Raw genomic sequence first — 20,231 nt, 5'->3', positions numbered from 1 at the left:
AGCACTTCTGTATCCCTTGGGTAAATCCCTAGCAGTGCTATTGCTGGGTCATAGGGGAGTTCTATCGATAGTTTTTTGAGGAACCTCCACACTGTTGTCCAGAGCGGCTGCACCAGTTTACATTGCCACCAACAGTGTAGGAGGGTGCCTGTTTCTCCACATCCTCACCAGCATCTATATTCTCTTGATTTGTTCATTTTAGCGACTCTGACCAGTGTGAGGTGGTATCTCAGTGTGGTTTTGATTTGTATTTCCCTGATGATGAGTGACAGATTTCTAACACTGAAATCCAGAAAGCTGATCTTTTCAAAAACCACATCAAGTCTGCTAAAACTTTTCTGGAAAACCATAAAAAATTCAATCACCAAAGCAAGGCTGTAATGCTATGACACAGTAATCTAGCTTGTGAGTCTACAAAGGAAAATAAGAGTTTGCTTTCTAGAGAAGCATGGAGCGAATGTTAAGGTCTAAATATTGGGAACTAATTGCAAACACAGATATATTTATTAGTCTTCTGGGTTTTTTTTTTTTACCCCAAATGTTTATTTTTGAGAAAGTAAGAGAGAGAAAGAGAGAGAGAGAGAGAGAGAGAGAGACACGCAGACAGAAGTTCCAAAGCGGCTCCACACTGTCAGCTTGAACTTATGAAACCAGAAGATCATGACCTGAGCTGAAGTTGGATGCTTAACTGAGCCACCTAGGCACCCCTATTAGTCTTCTGAAAGATTATTTCCCTGCTAAAGCACTACCTGGCATAGCTGCCTCATTTCTAAAGACTTTTATTCTGTGAAACTTAGTGCTGAAATAATGAGGAAAAGAGAAAACTATAAAATTATTAGCAGTTTCTTAAATTCCTCAACTCACCCACTTTCTGATTGGGGAAGTCAAAGTTCCTGCTACACACAAACTTCTAAAAACTCTTGTCCTCTCTTGCCACAGATAAGGAAAAACACAAAGAGAAAGGGGAAGAAAACAGCAGAGTAAGAAAAGGAAAAAGCACCATCTGCTTCATCATGCTGAAAAACACTGTTCTCCTACCTGGCAAGTCTCTCTTTATCCGCAGAACTCTGTTCATCATCCGACCTAAAAATAGAATTAATGAACTAAGCTAAAATAAAAATAAAAAGAAAGAAAAAAAGAAGGAAAGATGGATGGATGGATGGAAGGAGACGGGAAAGGAAAAGAAAAAGGAAATAGAAATAGATGCAGAGAAAGGAATATTAAAATATGGACAGGAACCTTGCCTGTAACTCTACAAAAGTCACTTGTTAGAATAAAGAAAAATTAACTTACAGAACAAAGGTTGACATAAAAGTAAGGCCAATATTCATAATAAATATAGTGTGAACACAGAAAGCACTTTGCCAATCTCTATAGAGACCAATGATATATAGTTTGAACAAGAACCAAACAAGGGAATACCACTCTCACACACTGCTCCCAATCTGGAAATAAAATGATACCCATATATGATATTCTATAATAAACAAATCTAAGAGTAAATCATGATGACAATGTCAAACAAATGATCACAAAATCTCTCTGTAACACATAGACACACACACATGCACTTGCAGACAAAATAACCAAACAGGATTCAATGGAGAAATTATATAAATAAAACTTAAGAATTAGGTTTCTGGGACATCCCATATCATTGATTTGATACTGAAGTAGTTAATTTTTCTTTTTTTTTTTTTCTTGTTTTGAGAAAGAGAGAGAGCACATGCATGCACCCATAGTGGGGAGAGAGAGAGAGAGAGAGAGAGAGAGAGAGAGAGAGAGAAAGAGAGAGAGAATCCCAAGCACAGAGCCTGACATGGGGGGTCGGGGCTCAATCCCACAAACCAGGAGATCATGACCTGGGCCAAAATCAAGAGTCATATGCTCAACAGACTCATCCAGACACCCTGGTAGTAAATTTCTATTTAGTCACTCTCCCATTTCTTTGTAGTAAAGCTCCAACACTGCTGGATCCCCAGGGTCAACTCTCCCTCCCCTGGAGGGACTACAAAGGATTACTACTATGTTTTTCTGAAAAACTGAAATACCTTGAGTTGGTGGCAACTGAAGAAACATCAAAATGTTGGTAGGCCAGTGTACTGGTAATCAATTCCATTTTAAATAGACATATAAAGAAGCCTCAAATAAAACATCTACGTGAAGTATGACATATTAACAGGCTAAAAGACTATTTAGTTGTGACATGTACAATGATGTTATCAGTACATGGGAAAGTTTTACAAAATGGTCAATGAGGGTAGCCTGGGAGGCTTGTCAGTTAAGTGTCTGACTCTTTAATTTTGGCTCAGGTCATGATCTCATGGTTTGTGAGATCAAGCTCCATGTCAGGCTTTGTGCTGACAGAGGAGAATCCTGCTTGGGATTCTCTGTGAACATCTCTCTCTGCCCCTCCTCCACTCACACACACACTCTCTCTCAAAATAAATACACTTTAAAAAAATAGAAATCTTTTAAAAAATATATAGGGGCACCTGGGTGGCTTAGTTGGTTAAGTGTCCAAATCTTGATTTCAGCTCAGGTCATGATCTCACTGTTTGTGGGATCAAGCCCCCTGTGGGGCTCTGCACTGGCAACATGGAGCCTGCTTGGGATTCCCTCTCTCCCTCCCTCTCTTTTCCCTTCCCAACTCACACACACCTATATGCACACCAATGCGCACATGCACATGCTCTCTCATAATAAACCTCAAAAAAGTAAAAAATTAACAGTCAACAGGGAAAAAAAAGAGTCAAAATAACACAGTAACAATAAGAACAAAAATAGGAAAATTTACATATGCTGATATGAAGAGCAAGAGAACTGTGTTATATTAAGTAGCTCAAAGTTTCATGTTCATTAGGTTATTACAGTGCCTTAACTACAAATATTTTTTCCAAAGAATTGAGAAAATACATACATTTTCAATTTTTGAAGACCCTCTACTGAATTCCCGAGGAGGATATGTGAGGTAAACAGCATAACAAATCCTCTCTTAAAGGAATGAGTTGTTTGAAACTTAAATATCTAAAATTCCTATTATTCTTATTATTTCTACTGCTACAGATCCTTTATTCACTCTCAGATCTCTGAATGAAATATGTGAATATATAAATATTTATATTAAGTAGGACAAATGAAAACTAAACTAATTCAAATAATGTTTTTATAGCTTTTTGGGATTTCAATCAAGAGACTGTGAACCTGTACCATCAGTACTATTTGATGGCTTGACTTTCTTATTAAGTTTATTTATTTAAGCATCTCAGGGGTGCCTGGGTGGCTCAGTCGGTTAAGCGTCCGGCTTTGACTCAGGTCAAGATCTCACGGTTCATGGGTTCGAGCCCCGCGTCGGGCTCTGTGCTGACAGCTAGCTCAGAGCCTGGAGCCTGCTTCAGATTCTGTGTCTTCCTCTCTCTCTGACCCTCCCCTGCTCGCGCTGTCTCTGTCTCTCAAAAATAAAATAAAAACCATAAAAAAAAATTTTTAAGCAATCTCTACACCCAACACAGAGCTTGAACTCAGGACCCCAAGATCAAGAGTCACATGCTCCTCTGACTGAGCCAGCCAGGTGCCCCTGAGGGCTTAACTTTCTAATGCAGCTTAAAAACCTGTTCCCCAAGTATCCACGATGAACTTCCCTAACTTCACAGTTTAGAGATGGCTCATGTCCTGAAGTGTTTACAAGCATCTACTTCAATAAAGAAACCCTTTGAAAATCAGTTAAATTCACTTCTTTCCTCTTGTCATTGGCTCCACTCTAGCCCAGGCACTTACGATTTTATAGTTATCTTATTTCAACAGCCTTCCATCTACCTCCCTGACTACAGTGCTTCTCTTTAATCAATCCTATACTACTACTAGTTCAAGCTATCCTGTACTACTACTACTCCCATTACTACTACTCCTAATCAATCTCTGGGCTACTAGAAAAAATCCCATATACATTTTATTTATTAAAATCTCTTATTCCAAGTCTATAATGGCATCTTACTGCTTCAGACAGTATAAGCTACTCTGACATTTCTTAGCCCTCTACATCAGTGGTTTTCAAAGTGTGGTCCCTAGACTAGTGAAATCAGCAGTAAATATATTTTAAGTATTCAAGTTAAATACTGGATTTTTGATTATTCATTTTTCTGAGGTGGCAGCAAAACTCAATTAAAAAAAAACAAATTTACAGTTTAATAATATACAGAATGAACTTCCTCAAAACATCTGACTTGAGAAGGATTTGTTGTTTAATAAAAAAGCATTTTTCATAATCTTGACAAAATTTAAAGTTTATTCCAATCAAAACTCATCTCCACAAATATTGTTTCTGTTGTCATTTTTAAAAGAAAACAATTATTTATACAAATCTGTGGACCCATTTAATAATAAATGCAACCAAGAAATCCACAGCCTGTGCTCCTCTGGATGCCCAGCAAGTGGTGTAGAGCTACCTATGTGTGTAACACTGTGTAAATTCCACCACCAATTTGAAGCCATGTTACCCGAATATTAACAATAGCTGTCATACTTAACTCTATGAGCTTTCAAAATAGGAAGAAGACTGGACACAAATTAACTCTCAGTGAGATCAAATTAAAATGCAATATGCTTGATGGCCCAACTCCAAGATGGCCCAGGATGCGCTACTACATTACCTGGCAAACCGTTCCTTATCATTAGACATCTGATCGTCCTCGCACCTGAAGAGGAAAAATAGGATTACCTCAAAGCATGATACTCATTACATCTATTTCATCCTGAAATAAAAATGAGAAAACGGGCAAAAATATTTAACAGGAAAAAAAAGCCAATGGAAAAGTATCACACAGCATCAGAGACAGTAATAGCATCCCACAGAACTAGGAGTATCATTTGTCAGGTCTCTAATGTTCTCCTCTACCCTTATTTATCAGACACGACAAACAGAGAGAATGACCTCATGAGGGCACAGCTGACTGCCCTGTCAGCACCATTCTGAGATTAGGGATAGTTTTGCTCTGTTTAATTATGGGGAAAAAAAGAAAAAAACATGGAACATAAAATCTACCATCTTAACCATTTTTAAGAGTACACTCTGGTAATGCTAACTATATTCATTTTGTTGTGCAACAGATCTAGAGAATGGTTCTAACCTTGCAAAACTGAAATTCTTTAGCCACTAAACCATCACCTTCTCATCTCCTCCCCACCTGACCCCCAGCTCCTGGCAACCATTACTATGCTTTCTGTCTCTAATTTTGACTACTTTCGATACCTCTTATTAAGTGAGACCATACAGTCTTTCCGTGAGTGACTTATTTTACTTAGTATGATGTCCCCAATGTTCATCTATATTGTAGCATATGCCAGATTTACTTCCTTTTTAAGGCTGAACAATATTCCATCGGACATATTTGCCACATATTCTTTAGGTATTCATCTGTCAGTGGATATTTGGGTAGATTCACCTCTTGACTATTGTGAAAATGGGGCAGTGAACATGAATGTGCAAATATCTAAGACTCTGCTTTCAATTATTTTGGATATTTATAACCAGAAGTGGGGCTGCTGAGTCATACAATGATTCTGTTTTTAATTTTTGAGGAATCTATACTTTTCCACAGTGGTTTAATTTACAATTTACATTCTGACCAATACTGCACAAAGATTCTCATTTCTCCACATCCCTACCCAACACCTACTTTGTTTCTTTTTTCTTGTTTTTTTTCTTTAATATTTGTTTTTGAGAGAGAGCAAGCGCGCGCACACACCTAACTGGGGGAAGGCAGAGAGAGAGGGAGATACAGAGTTAGAAGGAGGCTTCAGGCTCTGAGCTATCAGCACAATTCAATATGGGGCTCGAACTCACAAACCATGAGATCATGACCTAAGCTGAAGTCAGATGTTTAACTGCCTGAGCCACCCTGTTGCCCTTATTTTCTGTTTCTTTGATGGTGGCCATCATTATGGGTGTGGGGTGGTATCTCCCCATAGTTTTGATTTGTACTTCTCTAATGATTAGTGATGTGAAACATCATTTCATAATCTTGGTGGCCATCTGTATATCTTCTTTGGAAAATGTCGTATTCAAGTCCTTTACCTATTTATAATCAGGTTGTGTTTTTTCTTATTGAGTTGTGGTAGTTCTTCATATGTTACAGATATTAGCCTCTTACCAGATATATGATCTGCAAATCTTTTCTCCCATTCCATGGGTTATCTTTTCACTGTTTTATTTGATCCACAGGAATGTTTAAGAGATCATTTTTAGCTATGGCTTAAACAATGCTCTTTATCACTCTGATGGAGGAAACACAATCCATTCATCCTAACAACTTTGGTATTTACTAAGCCAATAAACCATGTCTGCTAAATACAGAAACTAGGGGATTTGTTGAGGGAGGAAAACCTAACTTTAAAAACACAGAACACTCTAGGGGTGCTTGGCCAGACCGGTTGGTACAGCACACAACTCTTCGTCTAGGGGTTATGAGTTTGAGCCCCACAATGGGTATAGAAATTACTCAAAAATAGAAACAAAAATAATCTAAAAAATTAAAAATAAAAACACTATTCTCTGGATGATTTTAAATTTCCTCTTCTCACTGCTACAGGATATAGCAAAGATTTACCAACTTGGAGCTTTTGGGAGAAAGGTTAAGTCTCACAAGATTTGCAGTTAAACCAGTTATTAAATTAGAGCCAAAATTTATACTGCTCCTTCATAGGCTGTAAATCCTCAACTAATCCATAAGAATCTTCAGTTTTTTTTAAATAACAGGAGGGGCACCTGGGTGGCTTAGTTAGTTGAGTTTCCGACTTTTGATTTCGGTTCAGGTCATGATCCCAGGGCCATGGGATTGAGCCCTGAGTCAGGTTCCACACTGAGTGTGGAGCCTGCTTAAGATATTTTCTCTCTCTCTCTCTCTCTCTCTCTCTCCCCCGCCCCTTTGGCCCTCTCCTCCGTTTGTGTTCTCTCTCCCTCTAAAATAAAAATGGAAAAAAAAGGAAGAAAAAAATTAAAAATAAATAAATAACAGGAGAGCAGAAGAAGAATGGGCAAACACAGAGATGTAGTGGAATTTTAGCTCAAGTACAAATGTTCTGTTCCTAGGACACAAACATGCTTTAAGTCAGTGCTATAAACTCCTAGTGAAAACATGTGACGTAAACTGAAAAAAGAGACTGGTAATTTACATACTAACTTGGAATCTCAAGAACGAATCTTCTAGATCCTTACTACTTAAAGCACAGTCAGTGGCTGAAAGCAGCAGCATCCCCTAAGAATGAATCAGAATGCTGAACCCTGGGCCCTACCACAGACCCACTGAATTAGAATCTTCATCTTAACAAGAAACCCCAGGTGAGGCTCTGTACATCCATTTGAGTTTGAGAAGCACTATTTTAGACACTAGTAATTCTGATACTGTACCTAGAGTTTCAAGCCTTAATATTCTTAAAAATTATTTTATAAATGTCTGGAAAATGTAACAAAATGACATTTGAAGAAATCAATAAAATGAGATAATAAATTACAACTTTCAAAGGTAGCATCCCCAAGGAGATTTAGTGCTGACTTACAGATACAATGCAAGTAAGGCTTTCATACATTAACCAGAGTGGAAAATTCCAACTGTCTAAAGAAGAAAGAAAGAAAAGAAAAAAAAAAGATAAAGAAATTTGGAGATAACTCTCTCAAGGCATTATGACCCACTTGGTAAAATGAACTGTGACAGTTTTTTTTTAATGACTGGGGAAAGGACAAATGAACTTTTCTAGATTGCATCTAGTTTGTGCCTACTAGACTTTGTGGAAATGGAGGCAATGACTCAAAACCAGAGCTAACTGACAAGTTTAAGTAAGACTGTGGTTACCACTATTGCATTAATATGCACAACACAGTTCTACCAATTGCATCTATCATTATAATTGGGGATTCCCAACTGGAAGAACTGCCAGTAGAACTCTTTGAAAAAGTCTATCCTTCCACCAAAATCAAAATATCTTCCCCTCTTTACATTTATTAATACTCATTAATTCTCAAGAGCTCTCTTGGAGAATTATTTTCTCCAATATTTTGCAATGATTTCTTTATGGTAGCCAAGTCATGGTTGTTGTTGTTGTTGTTTTTAAATCCTTATTTATTTTTGAGAGACAGACATGGAGTGTGAGCAGGGGAGGGGCAGAAAGAGAGGGAGACACAGAATCTGAAACAGGCTCCAGGCTCTGAGCCGTCAGCACAGAGCCTGACACAGGGCTCGAACTCATGAACTGCGAGATCATGACCTGAGCCAAAGTTGGACACTTAACTGACTGAGCCACCCAGGTGTCCCAGTCATGGCTATTGTTTTCAAGAATAGCTGGTAGGATTCAGCAACTAGTAAGTAGTGAGAAATACAAGACTAACATTAAAAATTACTTTAGGGGCAGCTGGGTGGCTCAGTTGGTTAAGTGTCCGGCTTTGGCTCAGGTCATGATCTCACGGTTTGTGGGTTTGAGCCCTGCGTCGGGCTCTGTGCTGACAGCTAGCTCAGAGACTGGAGCCTGCTTCAGATTCTGTGTCTCCTTCTCTCTCTGACCCTCCCCTATTCCCACTGTCTCTCTCTGTCTCTCAAAAGTAAATAAACAACATAAAAATTTTTTTTTAAATTACTTTAAAAAAAGAAGAAGAAAAAATACAGCTGTCTCTGACTGAACTTATAAAACTAAAAAATGACAAACAATTTACAACTTATAGTATGGGCATCCTATATGCAAAAACAAAAACAGAAGATTATGAATATATGTGCACACATACACACTGAAATACACTTACATATGTACTGAATATTTCTGGAAGGATACTCCATAAACTGGAAACAGTGCTTATCTAAGAGGAAGGGTCGGAAGTGAAAGGAAGGTATACTTGCACTATATATAACTTTGTACTGCTTAGTTTAAAAACTAACAATAACATACATTACTTTTCTTTAGATTTAGTTAATAAAACAAATAAATGGAATCTGGACACTCATATAACATACATAAATATTTTTTAAACAGGGCTCCTTCATTTATTAAATATTTGTTACTCAGCAAAGTAGACCCACCTAGGTAATATTTTCAATGTTGGAAAGAAAAAAAGGCAGGTTGCAGGCAAGGCTATTTTACTTTCATTGATTCTTACTGCTTTCCTTACTTAAAAACAAAGCCAAACCACTAGTCTTCAGCAAGAATAAATCTTTCCCTTCTCTGAAAGAACTCCTCCATCAATATACCAAAAAGTCCAGGGGCACCTGGATGGCACAGTAGGTTGAGTGTCCAACTCTTGATTTCAGCTCAGGCCATGATCCCAGGTTCATGTGATCGAGCCCTGCATGGAGCATGGAGCCTGCTTAATTCGGATTCTCTCTCTCTCCTTCTGCCCTTCCCCAGCTCACACTCTCTCTCTCAAAAATAAAATTCAAAAAAGAAAAAAAGTGTAAATTGTCAGTGCTCCAGAAGATTCAATAAACAAGGATACAAATACCAATTCCTGTTCTGTAGAAGTCAACAGATATCAGAAGTTATAAAAGGTACATTAATGACCCCCCAATTAATAATATTAGCCTCCTCCCACCCTGACTCAGGACTTGGACATAAGATTTGCTTTGTCCAATAGGACACAAGAAAATGTCAATATAAAGCAAAGGTTAGATGAACACTCAGACTGGGACATGTCTTTCAGATTGTAGCCAGTGGCATGTAAAGAAACTCAGTATGCATAGGGGTACATGTACCCCAATGTTCATAGCAGCACTTTCAACAATAGCCAAATCATGGAAAGAGTCTAAATGTCCATCAACTGATGAATGGATCAAGAAGATGTGGTTTATCTATACAATGGAATACTACATGGCAATGAGAAAGAATGAAATCTGGCCATTCATGGCAATGTGGATGGACCTCAAGGGTGTCACGCTAAGTGAAATAAGTCAGGCAGAGAAGGACAGATACCATGTGTTTTCACTCATAAGTCTAACAGGAGAAACTTAACAGAGGACCATGAGGAGAAAGGGAGGAAAAAGAGTTAGGAAAAGGGAGAGGCAAATCATGAGACTCTTGAATACTGAAAACAAACTGAGGGTTGTTGAAGGGGGAGGGGGAAAGGAGAAGGTGGGTGATGGATATGGAGGAGGGCACTTGCGGGGAAGAGCGCTGGGTGTTATATGGAAACCAATTTGGCAATAAACTATTAAAAAAAAAAAAACACCTCAGTATGACCTCCTTAAGGATAAAAGACCACAAAGAAAACAGAATAACCACCCAGCCATTCAACAGCACTGTGAGAAATAATAAATTTTTATTGTTTTTAAACCACACAACAACTGATACAACAGGGGGTCTTGGAAATTCTCTGCCCTCTCTTCACTGAGCTTCTTCCCTTGGAACCATTAGCAAACTGCTTTAAAAAATTATGAGTTATAACATAACAGGAATCTTTAGTTCTAGGATGAAGCACTCTCCTTAGGCCTAAGGACAAAAATATTACAAGTTGGAAAATCATGAAATAATTTTTATTGTGTAAACTAATTTTAATATCAGAAATCTAGAGAGAATTTTTCAAAAGCTTACCTCAAAAATTTACTGTTCCCTTCTCCATCATCATCAAAATCCAACCTGGGGAAAGCCAAGAGTAAATATTAAAAGCCTACTGACAATACAGAGCATTACGAAATTTAAAATTCTCAACCCACAAGCTATTGAACACCCACCCAAATGGAAGAAGGAAAAGAGGAGGTGTACAGAAGTGAAACAAAGCTATGTGACTTCCTTGCACTAAACTGGGCAATCAAAAAAGTACCCACTGCCACCTTACATTTTCTAAGCTGGCAGTCCCCCTTTGCCAAAGTTTTACATCAGAGTGTACAAGCTCTACAAAGGAAAAGGAATCCACTCAAATATCAAAATGAAAAATTAATATGAATAATTCAGGTTCATTTTTCATTTCTGTGAAATTTTTAAAAGTTTGTTTATTTATTGGGGGCAGAGGGAGCAGAGAGAGGAAAGAGAGAATCCCAAGCAGGCACTGTCAGCACAGAGCCTGATGTGGGGCTTGAACTCACAAACCGTGAGATCATGACCTAAGTCAAAGTCAAGAGTCAGATGCTTAACTGACTGATCCACCCAGGTGCCCCAGTTTTCTAAGCTATGTTACTAGCTTTTTTATTTTTAAAAACATTTTTTATTTATTTGGAGAGACCAGGAGTGGGAGAGGAACAGATAGAGAGGGAAACATAGAATCCAAAGCAGGCTCCAGTCTCTAAGCTGTCAGCACAGAGCCCGACACAGGGCTCAAATCCACAAACTGTAAGATCATGACCTGAGCCAAAGTTGGACACTTCATCAACTAAGCCACCAAGCAGTCCCTGTTTAGCTTTCTGAAACATATTTCAAAACAGTGATTCTACATAAGGGAGTAACTTATGATTTCAGAAGGTTGTTAAATAATGCTTCTTTCCATATACATCTAATAAACATGTAATATATGCTACATTCAAGACGATGCTAGATGAGAAGAAAACAAGAGACTTGCCCTCAAGGGACTTTATACCTAGACAAAGATATAAAACAGAAAAGAATAGGAGAGTGCCATGTGAGAAGCACAATCGATATGCTGTGAAACATGTATTTAAGTGAAAGCAGCCGTGACTTTAATGATTAGGAAGACACAGGTAACAAGGTAGGACAATATCCTATTAATCTCTGTACTCTATTAAACTAAAATGGTACCACCTTAACCCAGTGACCACTCTTGACATCTCTACTAGTATCATAACCTCACATTATGAGTCTCTAGATGGGTTACTGTAGGCCCCTGGGTGACTCAGTCCATTAAGCGTCTAACTTCGGCTAAAATCATGATCTCATGGTTTTTGAGTTCAAACTCCGCATTGGGCTCTGTGCTGACACCTCAGAGCCAAGAGCCTGCTTTGGATTCTGTGTTTCCCTCTCTTTCTGCCCCTCCCTCCCTTAACCCCCACTCCGTCTCTCTCAAAAATAGACATTAAAAAAATTTAGATGGGTTACATGTGAAGTACAAAATGTCAGTCCTGAAAGTGTTCATTCTGCTTCCTCCCTATAGCCCTCTAATTATGTGTTCAAAATCTACCTATTAACCTAGTAACTCCATTTCTAAGAATCTATCCTAAGGAAATAACTCAAGAGAAAAATTTATGTACAAAGATGTTCACTGAGCATTACATCTTCAAAACAAATTAAATGTCCCAAAATAGAAACTGAGTACATCCTTTATTTTGTAACTATTAAAAACTATATTTATATAAGATATTTAACAACATGAAAAAAAAGTTACATATGGTTAGGTGAAAAGACCAGGCTATATAAAACTATATAATTCAGATCGCCTGGGTGGCTCCGTTGGTTAAGCTTTAGTCTCTTGATCTCAGCTCAGGTCTTAATCTCAAGGTTGTGAGTTTAAGTTCTGCACGTTGAGCTCTACACTGGAAATGAGCCTACTAAAAAAAAAAAACAAAGCAAAAACAGGGGTGCCTGGGTGGCTCAGTTGGTTAAGGGTCTAACTCTGGATTTCGGTTCAGGTCATGATCTTACAGTTTGTGAGACTTGAGCCCCACATTGGGCCCTTTGTGGCCAGCACAGAGCCTAATTGGGATTCTCCCTCTCTGCCCCTCCCTGGCTCATTCTCTCTCTCTCAAAATAAATAAATAAAAATGTAAAATATTACAAAATACAAAATAAAACTATATAATTATATGATTACAACTACTAAAAAGATCTACATATAAAGAATGAAGGGATTACACTAAAAAATAATAGGACATGACTTGTAGCAGTAGGATTATTGCTATTTTACTCTTCTTTCTAACATTCTATTTTCTGTTCTTTCCTTAAAAGAATATGTATTACTTCTTTTAATATAGTTTCCTGATGGGGCACCTGGGTAACTCAGTTGGTTAAGCATCTCACTCCTGATTTTGGTTCAGGTCATGATCTCACAGTTCATGGGATGGAGCCCCAAGTCAGGCTCTGCACTGACAGCATGGAGCCTGTTTGGGATTCTCTCTCTTCCTCTCCCTCTGGTGCTCCCCTGCTCATGCTCTCTTATACATGTTCTCTCAAAATAAATAAATAAACTTAAAAATATTTTTCCCAATTACAATATACATTCACTTCAAAAAATCTAGAAATAATTAAGAACTAACAAACAAAAAAATCCACCATAATCTCATCATCTAGAAATCTGATGCGTGTCCTTTCAACACACATTACACATATTTCGTCCTGATGGAGTGATGTATTACATAGACTGTAACCTTCCAACACACTGTGAACATTTTCTGTACTAAAACATATTTGTCACTTCTGAAGTTTATTTTTTATTTTGAGAGAAAGAGCACATGCGTGCATGGGGGAGGGGTAGAGGGGGAAAGAATCCCAAGCAGGCTCTGTGCTATTAGCGCAGAACCTGACAACATAGGGCTCCACCTCACCAACCCTGAGATCATGACCAGAGCTAAAGTCAAGAGTCAAACACTTAGCCTACTGAACCATCTAGGCTGTACTGATGCTTTTTTCACTTCTAATTGCTATACAGTGTTCTGTTTTCAAATATACTATAATACTTAATCAATACCCTAATATTGATATTTCTATCAATTCTAATTGTTTGCTATTATACATAAACATAAACATAAACTGTGTTTAAGAGAGTGTACTCTAAAGCTAACCTTCCTAACCTCCCAAGGTTCATATCAAAGATCTTCCATTTACCAGCTTTAGAACCTTGAGTAAGTTACTTATTCAATGAGCTAAAATGTGTAAAACTCTTAGAGACATAGCAACTCTTAAAGTTACTCATGTTACCACCTAAACTCAGGGATCACTCTTGCATTACTATTAGTGAAATTTAAAGACTAGCTATACTGCTCTGGAAAACAGTGTGGAGGTTCCTCAAAAAATTAACAAGAGAACTCCCCTATGACCCAGCAATAGCACTGCTAGGGATTTACCCAAGGGACATAGGAATGCTGATGCATAGGGGCACATGTACCCCAATGTTCATAGCAGCACTGTCAAAAATAGCCAAATTATGGAAAGAGCCTAAATGTCCATCACCTGATGAATGGATCAAGAAGATGTGGTTTATCTATGTAATGGAATGAGAAAGAATGAAATCTGGCCATTCGTAGCAATGTGGATGAACCTCAAGGGTGTCATGCTAAGTGAAATAAGTCAGGCAGAGAGGACAACAGATACCATGTTGTCACTCACAGGTGGAACAGGATAAACTTAACAGAGGACCAGGGGGTAGGGAAGGGGAAAAACAGTTAAGGAGAGGGAGGGAAGCAAACCATAAGAGACTCTTTTCTTTTCTTTTTTAATGTTTATTTATTTTTTAGAGAGACAGACACAGAGTATGAGCAGGGTAGGGTCAGAGGGAGAGGGAGACACAGAATCAGAAGCAGGCTCCTGGCTCTGAGCTGTCAGCACAGAGCCTTTGCGGGGCTCAAACCCACGAACTGTGAGATCATGACCTGAGCTGAAGTTGGCCGCTTAACTGACTGAGCCAACCAGTGGCCCCAAGAGACTCTAAAATACTGACAACAAACTGAGGGCTGATGGGAAGGTGTGGGAGAAGGTAAAGGGGTGATGGGCATGGAGGAGGGCACTTGCTGGAATGAGCACTGGGTATTATATGGAAACCAACTTGACAATAAACTATAAAAAATAATAACACACTCAAAAAAAGACTAGCTATAATACTGGCTTCACAATTTTTAAAAAGAAAGAAGAGAAATTTAACACCAAAGACTGGACGAAATACTACCCATTCTCTCAGGCTTTTCTAAAGCAGCCTCTTTTCTGAAGCTTTTCCCAATCTTTACTAAATATGGGATTTCCATACTCAGAAACACAGAGTACTGTAAGTGTTCCTTTCTCAGCAAACTTGGCATATTCTATCTTATATTCTATTTATATGTATAATGATTACCCCCTTCAGGACATAAGCAACTTAGAGACAAGAACTGTGTCTTATTTATCTTTGTATCATGCTAACAATCAGCACAATATCTTATACTAAGATACAAGATACAAAATACATACAAAATACAAAAATACATACATACTTCTGGAATTAAATGGACTTTGCATTCCAAACCAAGCAACATATCAATACCTTAGAGGAGAAATATACTACAGTTCAGCATTCTCTAATTTTGAAAATATAGACACAAAGTTTAAACAAACCATGAAATCTTTGGGTTTTGCAGAGACTGTTGGTTTCATTAATTTCAGGAAAAAAGAGGTATTTAAAGCAACAATCATAAGGATACTCACTGGGCTTGAGAAAAGAAGACATCAGTGAGACCCTTGCAACAGAGATAGAAGAGTTAAAAAAGAATCAATCAGAGATGAAGAATGCAATTAACAAGATTGCAAACAGGCTTGATTCAATGAATGGGAGGTTGGAAAAAGCAGAGGAATGAATTACTGATCTAGAAGACAAAATAATAGAAAATAATGAGCTAAACAAAAGAGGATTATGCAAGGCAAGAATAGACTTAGAACTCAGGGACTCCATCAAACATGGTAACATTCATAGTATAGGCGTCTCAGAAAAAGAGAGAAAAAAGGGGGCACAAAATTATTTCAAGAAAGAAAAGCAGAAAACTTCCCTAATCTGGAGAAGGAAGCAGATATCCAGATCCAAGAGGCACAAATAACTCTTCATCAAAATCAATAAAAGAGGACAATACCAAGACATACTGTAATTAAATCTGCAAACTACACTGATAAAAATACTAAAAGCACCAAGACAAATGAAATCCTTAACTTACAAGAGAAAACTCAAAAGGCTAACTGGAGATTAATCAAAAAAACTTGGCAAGCCAGAAGGGAGTGGCATGGTATATTCAAAGTGTTGAATGGGAAAAATATGTAGCCAAGAATAATCTACCCAGCCAGTCTATCATTATGAGAAGACAGAGTTTCCCAAACAAAAATTAAAAGAGTTCATGACTACTAAACCAGTCCTGCCAGAAATATTAAAGGGGATGGGGCACCTCGGTGGCTCAGTCAGTTAAGTGTCTGATTTCGGCTCAGGTCATGATCTCAATCTCACAGTTTGTGGAGTTGAGCACCATCTTGGGCTCTGTGCTGAAAGCTTAGAGCCTTGTGCCCGCTTTGGCAGCACATATACTGAAAGCTCAGAGCCTGCAGCCTGCTTCAGATTCTGTGTCTCCCTCTCTCTCTACCCCTCCCCCACTCTCACTCTATCTTTCAAAAAAGAAAGAAAGAAAGAAATATTAAGGGGGACTCTTTGAGTGCAAAGGAGAGACTGAAAGTGATAAAGGATCAAAGAAAATCTCCAGAAACAACAAAACAAGTAATAAAGTAGCAATAAATACTTTATATCAATAATTACTTTGAATATAAATGTACCAAATGCTCCAATCAAAAGATATAAGAATATGGACAGAATGGATAAAAAACAAGACCGTTTGGGGTGTCTGGGTGGCTCAGTTGGTTGAACATCCAACTCTTGATTTTGGCTCAGATCATGATCTGAAGAATGTTCATGGGATCGAGCCCCACATGGAAGCAGCATGGAGCCTGTTTAGAATTCTCTCACTCACTGCCCCTCTCCCACTCACAATCTCTCTCAAAATATATAAACAAACACTAAAAAAAAAAAAAAAAAAAACCCTTAAAAAACAAAACAAGACCCTTCTAGATGTTGTCTACAAGAGGATCATTTTAGACCTAAAGTAACTGCTGGTTGAAAGTGAGGAAATGGAGAAGCAACACACATATGGATATCAAAAGAAAGAGTAGCAATACTAATACCAAGGTAGGCTTCTTTGTTCTTGCATTGCTTTAGTCCTGCTTTGGTATCAGGGTACTACTGGCCTCATGGAATGATTCTCAATGTGTTCCCTCTATTCCATTATTTGCAAGATTCTGATGAAGATTATCATTAATTTTATTTTTTTATGTTTTTTTTGAGAGAGACAGAGAGACAGAGCATGGGGGGGGTACAGAGAGAGGGAGACACAGAATCCAAAGCATACTCCAGCTCTGAGCTGTCAACAGAGAGCCTGATATGGGTCTCGAACTTATCAACTATGAGATCATAACCTGAGCTGAAGTCAGACACTCAACCAACTGAACCATCCAGGTGCACCACCACCCCCACTCCATTTTTAATGTTTGGTAGAGTTTGCCAATGGAGCCATGTGCCTCAGGTTTTCTGTGCTGGGAGATTCTGGATTCCTAAATTCAACTTTCATTCACGTCAGTGGTCTAAGAGGACTTCCTACTTCTTGGATTCAAGACTCACAATTCAGGGGCAACTGGGTGGCTGAGTCACTTAGGCCTCCGGCTTCAGCTCAGATCATGATCTCATGGATTGTGAGTTCAAGCCCCATGCCGGGCTTTGTGCTAACAGCTCAGAGCCTGAAGCCTGCTTCAAATTCTGTGTCTCCCTTTCTCTCTGCCCCTTACCCATTCATACTCTGTCTCTCTCTCCTTCAAATATAAATAAACATTAAAAAAAAAAGACTCACAATTCAATCTTGGTAACTTGTATGTTTTTAGGAATTCCCTGTTTTTGTTTTTTTCCTAAATTATCTGATTTGTTACCACATAATTGTTTATAGTAATCTGTGTTATCTATTATAGTTCTGTGGTTACCTGTTGTATTGTTTTCTCTTCCATTTTGGCCCTCATTGTAGTTTTTGAGTCTTTTTCCCCTTAGTTAATATTAAATAACACCAATTTCGTTTTGTTCAGTTTTGTTTGAAAACCTGGTCATTACTTTCAATGTTATGTTATTGTTTATTCTGATCTCTATTTATTTCTGACTTTTCTTTGTTATTCCCTTCTCTACTAAATTTCAACTACTTTTTTTTTCTAGTCTTCTTGTGTAATATTAACTTGTTTATTTGAGTCTTTAATATAAATTTTTTTAATGTTTTATTTATTTTTGATACAGAGAGAGACAGAGCATGAGAGAGGGAGGGGCAGAGAGAGAAGGAGACACAGAACCAGAAGCAGGCTCCAGGCTCTGAGCTGGCTGTCAGCACAGAGCCCGACGCGGGGCTTGAACCCACGAACATGAGATCTGACCTGAGCCGAAGTCGAAGGCTTAACCGACTGAGCCACCCAGGCGCCCCTTGAGTTTTTAATATAAGCAATGATAACATAAATTTCACTCTAACATCTGTTTTTGCTGCATCCCATAAGGTTTGGAATATCGTATTTTCTTTTTCTTTTGTTTTGAGACATATTTGTATTTACCATTTGATTTTTTTTTTAATTTTTTAATGTCTTATTTATTTTTGATACAGAAAGAGACAGAACATGAGAGTGGGAGGGGCAGAGAGAGAAGGAGACACAGAACCAGAAGCAGGCTCCAGGCTCTGAGCTGGCTGTCAGCACAGAGCCTGACGCGGGACTCGAACCCACGAACGTGAGATCTGACCTGAGCCAAAGTCGGAGACTCAACCGACTGAGCCACCCAGGTGCCCACCATTTGATTTCTTATTTTGCCTACTGCTTATGCAGTTGTGTGTTAATTTTTACATAGTAAATATTTAATATTTACATTGTAAATTTTCCAGCTTTGTTTTACTGTTGATCTTTAGTTTTCTACCATGTGGCTGGAAAATACACTTGGTATGATTTCAGTTTTCTTAAATTTGTAATATTTGTTATGCCTCTTTTTAAGTGAATTAACCAATGGATTCTTCTGTGTGTACTTGAAAAAAATTTGTACTCTATTTTTCTTGGATAGAATGTTTTATGTATTCCATCTTGTAGAACCATGTATTCTCAAATATGCTTCATTAAGAAATGATCTTTTTGGGAAAAAACTTTTTTCATTTTTTTCAAGTACATTTATCATGATGAGCACTTGAGTAATGATGTACAGAATTGTTGAATTATTATACTGTACACCTGAAATTAATATAATACTGTTTGTTAGTCATAAAATAATTAAAATCTAATACTCAATAAAAATAAATTTTTTAAAAACCGTGCATATAAGAAACTTAGATAAAAATGTTAATTCTGTATAAGGGAAAAAATCCAGGGACTAAAGAAAGGTATCTGACAGCAGTATAGTAAGTAACCAGTTGAGTTGAAAGGGTTAAGCACAGTCAAGAGGATTCAGCCACTAACTAAATCAGGCCAGCTTATAGGAGACACATTCACAACACAGGATAATCAAACTCACCCTGGTCTCCGCTTAATAGCCCTGTGGACAATGGCTCCTCCACCTTGAATCCCAGTCCCAGGGTTTCCTGAGGCCATGGCTGGACCCAGTGATGGTACATCTGATGTCATTTCTATCAAAGAAAAACAGAAATACACATTTTAAAAAGATAGTCCTTTCTTTTTTTCTTTTTTAATTTTTTTTAAAATATATTTTATTTTGAGAGACAGAGAGAGACAGTGCAAGCAGGGGAGGGTCAGAGAGAGAGATGGAGATACAGAATTCAAGCAGGCTCCAGGCTCTGAACTAGCTGTCAGCACAGAGCCTGATGCGGGGCTCAAACCCACAAACCGTGAGATCATGACCTGAGCAAAGGCCGGATGCTTAACCAACTGAGCCACCCAGGCGCCCCAAGATAGTCCTTTCTTATCATCATCATCATCAATTTAGCTCATTAAAAGAAAGACTCAAGCTATATGTGAAATCTCAGTAGTTTGCTAGAAAACCCATATGTTCATATCCAGGTTGCTCTTCTTAAATTCTTAACACTGGTCAAAGTATACGTTCCCTATACTTCAGTTCTCCTTGCTTCGTAGAGTTTGGGAAAGGGACTACTATATTCTACCTGCATCCTTTACTTTTAAAAGCTTGTGACAGTGACATAATGATAATCTAAAACACACACACAAAATTGGTTTATACATTTTATTCATTCAGCAAACATATTAACTTATATCCTTTTACTTATTTTATTTGGAAAATGCCAAAAAAAACCCCAAAAACTGGAACTCCACCAAAACCTCACTCACCTTTCCCCTCCTGAAGTAGTACCAGTGAAAGCCAGCTAAAACAGGTTTAAATAAGATCCAATGTCACATGACATAAAAATATCCAATCTTCAATTAAAAAAAAAAAGAACCACTCATCATATCAAGAACCAAGAAGATCTCAAATTGAATGAAAAACAGCAATCAGTAGATGCCACTACTGAGATTTCACATATAGCTTGAGTCTTTCTTTTAATGAGCTAAATTGATGA

At 37.9% G+C, this 20,231-nt stretch overlaps 1 protein-coding gene across 5 annotated transcripts in view; it reads right to left on the bottom strand.

Annotated features, from left to right (window-relative positions):
* Positions 1-20,231, bottom strand: part of ARNT (aryl hydrocarbon receptor nuclear translocator) — an 80,493-nt gene that overhangs the window by 33,879 nt on the left and 26,383 nt on the right. For 4 of the 5 annotated variants that reach the window (XM_029946699.1, XM_029946703.1, XM_029946700.1 and 1 more), the window contains exons 2-5: positions 19,214-19,325; positions 10,567-10,611; positions 4,650-4,694; positions 1,039-1,083 (exon numbers count right to left, since the gene is read on the bottom strand). In XM_029946699.1, the coding sequence (XP_029802559.1) occupies positions 1,039-1,083; positions 4,650-4,694; positions 10,567-10,611; positions 19,214-19,325 (247 nt within the window). The remainder of the gene's footprint in view (positions 1-1,038; positions 1,084-4,649; positions 4,695-10,566; positions 10,612-19,213; positions 19,326-20,231) is intronic. The other variant, XM_029946702.1, reaches the window with a different exon arrangement.

This window comes from Suricata suricatta, chromosome 8, assembly GCF_006229205.1.
Source record: "Suricata suricatta isolate VVHF042 chromosome 8, meerkat_22Aug2017_6uvM2_HiC, whole genome shotgun sequence".
Classification (NCBI taxonomy): Eukaryota; Metazoa; Chordata; class Mammalia; order Carnivora; family Herpestidae; genus Suricata; species Suricata suricatta.
Note: the sequence above shows the minus strand (reverse complement) of the source record. Positions and strands in the feature narration are given on the sequence as shown.